At 48.2% G+C, this 7318-nt stretch overlaps 1 protein-coding gene across 2 annotated transcripts; it reads left to right on the top strand.

The window, feature by feature from the left end:
- The first annotated feature begins 2160 nt into the window (after positions 1 to 2160).
- On the top strand, positions 2161 to 7023 carry PDP2 (pyruvate dehydrogenase phosphatase catalytic subunit 2). Of its 2 annotated transcripts, none has more exons than XM_066557275.1 (2): positions 2161 to 2249; positions 4929 to 7023. In XM_066557275.1, the coding sequence occupies exon 2, from the start codon at positions 4984 to 4986 to the stop codon at positions 6586 to 6588; it is 1605 nt and encodes a 534-aa protein (XP_066413372.1). In that variant the 5' UTR covers positions 2161 to 2249; positions 4929 to 4983; the 3' UTR covers positions 6589 to 7023. The 2 variants fall into 2 exon arrangements, with proteins under 2 accessions (XP_066413372.1, XP_066413371.1); XM_066557274.1 differs by lacking the exon at positions 2161 to 2249 and adding an exon at positions 2259 to 2366.
- The last annotated feature ends 295 nt before the right edge of the window (positions 7024 to 7318 follow it).

The raw sequence follows: 7318 nt of genomic DNA on the forward strand, positions 1-7318 counted from the left end.
GAAAAATAACATTCTATGGGAAAGAAGGAAACCCCAAATAGTGCAGTCTGGCCTAAACAAGAACACAGAAATGAGTTCAAAAATGTATTTATACAGAAGACCAGAGTTGCTGACTGTACAAGTCAGCAGATAAGATTGTTCCTTGAAAAAAGTCTAAATATAGGATCTGCTATATTTTAACATATAGCTGCACCTTAATACAGTACCTGGAATTAGACTCATTTTCTTATAAATACGGGTAAGGATTTTCTTCTGGCACAGGACTAAACTTTGCTCACCTATAATCAGCAAAGTCAAAACCAAATCTGAGCTTTTTTTAAAGAAACTAGAGTTCTAATTTTTTCAATGCAAATTAAGAGCACAGAGCACTATGGCAACCAAGCATCATTGCTACAGAAATTTGCCATTTTTATTTGACATTCCTAAAGGCAAAAACACTGCAAGCCTGAGCAATACAATTTCTTTCCTCAGATGATATTAGAGAGTAGCATTTCTACTATTTTTTTGCTTCAATTATATATCACTTTAGTTCATCAGCATAATCAAACACTCCAAAGCAGAATCTAAATCTCAATTCAAGTTGATATTCAGCCCAGTCAAGTACCTTCAATATAGTATTCCTTCTTGTGTTTAGAAAGTGTGGAGTGAAAGGGACATCTCCTGCAGGACTGTTAATTGTTTCACCTTCATTTACATAGTTCCTAAGTCACTTCAGCTTTATGCATATGAATTTATGAAATTACTGCATGAACATGTGAGCAATAAGTTACAGTTTTCAGCTGAAGAGAAGCATTTAACCACGGTGGGATCACAGGAAACTCAGAGCAGTCAGGCTTGTTTTCAGGCTGCTGCGTGAGGCTTTATCAGTTTTGTAAATGGTACAAAAACTGAAAATTGGTGGGGCAGAAGAAAGAATCATTAAATCATGGAGTATCCTGAGTTGGAAGGGACCCACAAGGGTGATTGAGTCCAGCTCCTGTCCCTGCACAGACACCCCAACAATCCCAGCCTGTGCATCCCTGGCACGATGCCCAAAGGCTCCAGGAGTTTGGCAGCCGTGCCCATGCCCTGGGGAGATCCCGAAGCTGCTTTTGGTGTATCTGAGCACTGCACAGAGCAGAGAGGTGTAGGTAAGGGCTGCTATGGGTGTCCTCTTTCAGCTCAGATTTGTCAGACAGATAAAATAATTATGTCAAACTTAAGGTAGTTTGGTTTTGGTTGTTGAGGTTTTTTTTTTGCGTGTGCTAAAATACTGTTCTGAAATTTTTTGTTACGATGACCTACTTTTTTGCATGTTCTTCCACGTGACATAAAACTATCATTTCATTGTTTTAATAAAAACAAGAAACAAGTGAAAGCTCAGAGTTATTGAGGATGATCGGCAGCTTTCCACATGAGACAACCTGGGAGCATGCTCATCTCATCTAGGATACTTGCACCACAGTATTCAACTAAAATTCCTTGAATACAAGAAACAAAAATACACTGTTAGTATCAAAGCCTCTTGTGACTTGCGAGCCTCTGTTTTTGCAAAAATGATTGTTAGAGGTTCTAAAGCAGGGACTACTAAGTAACCACGGCGTTAACATCAGTAACTACTGATTAACCTCCGTGCACTTTGGGCCCATTCCTTCCCCTCATTACCGGGCTTAGAACCGCTCAGCGGAAATGTTAAACGAGACAAGCAGTCATATGAAACCAAAAAGCCGGGGAGTCAGCAAAATGAGCCCTTTTGTTCTCCATAATTTATATGGCGAGGTAATAACGAAAGAGCTTTGCGATTTTGAGCCCCTTCAGCCGGTGTCCTCAGCGCTGAAGGGTGTAGACTCGTAGTGGAAAAAAAACGGAGAAGCCGAGGGGTCCCCCCCCAAGGAAACAGCGTGGTTTTGAGCGTTATAAACGAGGAAGAAACCCCTGCTGGTGCTTTTTCTTCCTGACACGTGTCACTCGCTTCCTTTTTGCTCTCGGTATTGGGCTGCCCAGGGCCGCGCCCCGCGCCCCCTCAGCGCCTCAGGGGCAGCGCGCGCGGGACGGTGCCGGCAGCGAGGGGGGCCGGGGCCCCTCAGCCCGGGCGGCCGCGCCCGCCGCGCACAACATGGCGGAGGGGCGGGGCCGCGCCCGCCCCGCCGTGTCCTGACGGGAACCCGCGGCAGGGCGGGTTGGGCAGCGGGGCTGTCGGTCAGCGCCGTCCTTCAGCCCCGCCGGGGGCAGCGCGGGGCCGGCGGGCTCGACTGGCGGCTGCTCGGCCGGTGGGTGCGCCGGGGGCGGAGGACGGGGCGGGCAGAAAGCGGCGGCCGCCGGGGCAGCCGTGCCGGGGCACAGGGAGTGGAGCCGGGCCTGGAGCGACGACTGTGCGGAAGCGGGAGGTGGGAGTTGTGCGGGGCACGGGCTGCCGCGGCGGCGGTGGGGTGAGGGGTGTGTGTGCGGGGCACAGGGCGTGTTCTGTGCGGGGCCGGGTGGGTATGTGTGCGGGGACGGGCTGTGTGAGGGTGCGGTGCGGCTGTGCGGGAGCAGAGGGGTGAGTGCGGGACAGGGTTATGGGGGTTCGGGCTGTTGGGGAGCAGAGGGGGTCTGTGTGTCGGTGCGTGGGGCTGGGGCGGTGCGAAGGTGGCGCGGCAGCGGTCGGTGTGTGCCGGATGTGTGTGGGATGAGAATGGGTGTGGGCAGCGTCAGGAGGATGAGTGAGGAGAATGTGGGGATCTCAGAGAGGCTGTAAATCCAAATGTATCGGGTATCTGTTCTTTCGCTGGGAAAAGCGGGCGCTGCTGCGCTGTGCGGTCCGGCAGCTGCGGGCCGTGCCGGGGCTGGCCGGGCCCCGCTGGGACACCGCGTCCCCGGGGAGGCAGTGCCGGCGCTGGAGCGGGAGCGAGTTTATGTAATAATTGGCTCTTACATAATGGTCTTTAGCACACCGCTTTAATTAGCACCGCTACCGGGGGCGTCCTGGGCTGCAGCGTCTGCACACTGCGGCTGGGAGGACCCCGAGGGTGGGAGCGCAGAGAGCAGGGCTGGCACACAGGAGCTCCAGGGCTCGTCAGCGCTGCCTGACCTTAGGCGAGGGCAGGGCTAACCGGTGTCAGTGACTGCTACTGGGCGGAAAACCACACTGCCTCGCACTGTCAGCCCGCCGGGGGGAACGGGGCACGTTTCTTTAAACACTGTTTCAATTCTGGTTTTGATCAAGTATGTGAAAGTCATCCTTCTTTCAATCTCATGGCTGAGAGGGACAGAAAAAGAATAAAGGAAAAACAGAATGGTGAATGGACTGAAAAAGGTTGGCAAACCTTGTCTTGTCTTGTGCTGTAGGTGCTTTCTGGGTTTAGCTATTGGTAGTGTCAGCTGTCTTCCTATTATATTGGTTGCATTCTTTTGGTGGAACAACAAAAGGCACTGTGTGTGTTGGGAGATGCAGTGTCCCAGGAGATTGCAGGCGAGCCTTGGACAGGGAACTGGCACTGCCTTTTCCATCTCCTCTCCTGACATCAGCAGTGAAATTATGCTGTGTCTTTGCCTGTTCTCACCAGGTCGCCAGAATCAAAGTGGTGGGGTCTGTTGGAATGCTTTTCTGCTCTTTTCTGCTTTAAGTATGGGTAGCACACTTCAGAAATGTTTTGTGACACGTTGCTTTGGGTTCCAAACAGGATTTTAGCAGTTCTTGGGTTGTATCAGTAGGCCTTCTGTTTAGAATGGCTCAAGGTGACTTCTACTTTCTGCTGATTTCTTGGAAACATTTCCACTCATCTGATCTGGCTGGTTTCTTGTTATTTCTTGTGAAGCGTGCTGCTAAAAAACTGGTGTGGCAGCATGTAGTGTCTTTAGCCTGAGCAAGTGGTGTCACAGGCCACCTCAAAGTGTTTGAAACCTCACAGAGAACTCTCTTTTCTCAGTGGCTGCTAATGGGATCTTTTGGGAATAATTGTACCTGTGGTGCCGCCATACAGTGAGTTTTTTAAATCCATGGGGCAAAATTCTGTTTGTGAGTGAACATCTGGTTGTACTTAGCACTATCCCACAGCTGGAATACCTTATTGAAAGCAGGAGACAATGTGAGGACCTCCCCCATGGCAACTGAAGAGCTTCAGCTGCTGAAGTGCCTGAGGTTTCAGTGCTGTTGGCAGCAGAGATCTTTCCTGCAGCTTGTTCTAATTGCCCTCCAAATGAACAAGCCAAATTGTGAACCTGTAAAAGTTGTCAATGTCTTATACCTTTCACTGCGCCAGAGTGCACAATGCTGGAAAAAAAGCATTAATTAACCAGCAGTAGAATTTGCCTTCAGCTGTGTAAAAGATCCTGCCTGCCTGAGGGTTGGTTAAGACCTTGAAGGTAAAAAAAAGAATAGCTGAGCTTGTAAGCTGTAACAGAATTGGAAAGGTAGACTGGCTGGTTCTAGCTGTGAGGATCATGGTAATTCACATAAATCATTAACTGGCCACATGTCTCCACAGTCTTTCCACAGGGTTTAAGTACTTATCTTCTCTTGGGTTTGAAGTTTTGAGTCTATTAATAGAGTTGTACTCTAGCAGGCTTTTTGAGAGTTGTGCAACAATTGTCACTTTAAGTCCCAATTTTCAAGCTCACTGCATCTGTTTGTTCTGTGTCACGTTAGATGAGGCTTTTCGTTGCGCAGTTTCCAATAATGTTTCTTGTAATGTTGCCATTTCTTCTTATTCTTGCCACAATGAGGAAAAAAAGCTTGTCTGGAAAGTAAAAATCATCTTTTCTGATGAGTTAAAAGCAGCAGTCATATCCTTGGTTATAATTAAGTGACAGAAATGGTATCACTTTTAAGATGCCTTTATCCATAGCAATCTCTTTTGGAAAGAAGTTCTCAATGTTTCTGAGAGCTCTAGATATGCTTTTGAACTTCTATATGGAAAGCTTCCTATGAACTTTCTAATTATTTTCCCTTTCCTCCATTTATATTCCAGGCTGCAAGGACATTCCGTGTTACTGAAGGAAGGTGCTCCATTTCTGGAGTGACTTATGATGTCAAGAACTGTATCATCCTGGATTTTAAGCTCAGCCAGAAGCAGCATTATTTTACAAGGGAAAGGACGTTGGTACTCCATCTGTATCCCAAATAGAAACAAGACCAAATGGAAGCTGGTTTTCTCCAAAACACGTCCCTCCCCTGCTGGGAGCTGCAGCTTAGACAGAACTTTCTCCTTTCCCAAAGCATTCCGGCACACTTCCACCGAAGAAGAACATTTTTCCTTCCAGTTGTCTCCGGCACAAATCAACGACATACTCAGAGCAGGCGAACTATGCCACAGAACATTGGATTTGAATGGCAAGAATGCAAATTCCGTGCTGAGGTTTGAAAGCAACCAGCTGGCCTCCAACAGCCCCATTGAGGACCGGCGGAGCGCGGCCACGTGCCTGCAGACGGCGGGGATGATGTTCGGGGTGTTCGACGGCCACGCGGGCGCCGCCTGCGCCCAGGCCGTGAGCGAGAGGCTGCTGCACTACATCGCCGTGTCCCTCATGCCCCGCCAAAGCCTGGAGGAGATCGAGCTGGCCGTGGAGGCCATGAAACCAGTGCGGCCCATCCTGCAGTGGCACAGGCATCCCAGCGATGTGGAGTACCGGGAAATCACCTCGCAGTACTTTGAGAACCTCCGCGTTTACTGGCAGCACTTGCTGGACCTGGACACTGAGCCGGGCTTTAGTTTGGAGGAAGCCATGATTTGTGCATTCAAAAGGTTAGACTCAGACATATCACTGGAAGTTCAGGCTCCTCAGGAAAATGAGTTGATGAGAAATATTGCCCTGCAAGTAGCTTTTTCCGGTGCAACAGCCTGTGTAGCTCACATTGATGGCGTTCACCTACATGTGGCAAACACTGGTGATTGCAGGGCGGTTTTAGGGGTCCGTGAAGAAGATGGAACATGGTCTACTCTGCCTTTAACCCGAGACCACAATGCCTATGATGAATTTGAAATCAGAAGATTGAAGCGAGAGCATCCTAGATCTGAGGAGAAAACCCTATTTGTGAATGACAGATTGCTGGGGATTCTCATGCCCTCCAGAGCTTTTGGAGATGTGCAATTAAAATGGAGTAAAGAATTGCAACACAGCATTCTCGAGAACAGCTGCGATGTTGAGGCTCTAAACATTTATCAGTATGTTCCTCCAAACTACCATACCCCCCCTTATTTAACTGCAGAGCCTGAAGTCACATACCACAAGTTAAGAAGCAAGGATAAGTTTCTCGTTATTGCTTCAGATGGGCTATGGGAGATGCTGAGTAATGAGAAGGTTGTAAAACTTGTTGCTGGACACCTTACAGAGCTCAACATGCAGAAACCACCGCTGACTTTTAAGAAACCCATTAATTTGGGTTACATGCACAACTTGTTGCTGCAGAGGAAGAGCAAAGGCCTGGCCTCCCTGGACCAGAACACGGCCACGCATCTGATCCGGCACGCCATTGGCAGCAACGAGTACGGCGAGGTGGACCCGGAGAAGCTGGCTGCCATGCTGACCCTGCCCGAGGACCTGGCCAGGATGTACAGGGACGACATCACCGTCACCGTGGTGCACTTCAACTCAGAAACCATTGAAGATTACTACAGGAGCCACGAGTAGAGCCTTGCACTGCTGCAGTCCCCACTAGGGAACGTCGATCCTGAACCGTTCCTCTTGCTCTCTGGTAGTCCAGCTGCTACCAGCGCCTGCAAGTTCCTCAATCTTTTTGTTACTTACTGGCTTTGAAAATAACTTTCTAAAAGGTGAAATTTCCCTGGGTTTCCAGGTTTGTATACACTGAAGAAAAATGTTTTCATAAAACCTCACTGAAATGTGATTGAACTAAAGATTGTGGACCAGTTCTGATTCCATGAGAACCTCTGGTAAAACTTTCCAATGAACAAACAAGGCAAATTTCACTGAGACTGGTACAATTTAATGGAGATGGCTAATAGGTGTAGCTGCATGGAGTATCAGGCTCTGCTCTTGTGGAGAGTGAGTAGCATCCTGTTGAAGCACTGTAACTGAATTAAATAAATTAACTACCAAACCTTTTTTGGATGTGTCAGATATTTTAACAAATTCCCCCATATTTATAAAATAACATGAAAGAAGGCTGTTCAGAGAGCCCCTGGGATTGTCAGATGTCTTTCCTGATTGTCTTCCTAAAGCAAGGGAAAAATTGTACCTTCTTGTGCAGTTCTTTTCAAGTGGGAACTCATATTCTCTTTGTGGACTTGTGTGACAGCTTAGAGTTCAAACACGAGGGCCTTCACAGTTCCCTGTTCAGGATTTAACACTACTAGACCTAAGCATTTGAGTCTTTTGCTTAAACAATGTACTCTTTATT

The sequence above is a fragment of the Molothrus aeneus genome, chromosome 11 (assembly GCF_037042795.1).
Source record: "Molothrus aeneus isolate 106 chromosome 11, BPBGC_Maene_1.0, whole genome shotgun sequence".
NCBI classification, from domain to species: Eukaryota; Metazoa; Chordata; class Aves; order Passeriformes; family Icteridae; genus Molothrus; species Molothrus aeneus.

Excerpts from the sequence above, each read along its gene's own strand:
- PDP2 (XM_066557275.1), top strand. The coding sequence starts at position 4,984 with ATGATGTCAAGAACTGTATCATCCTGGATTTTAAGCTCAGCCAGAAGC.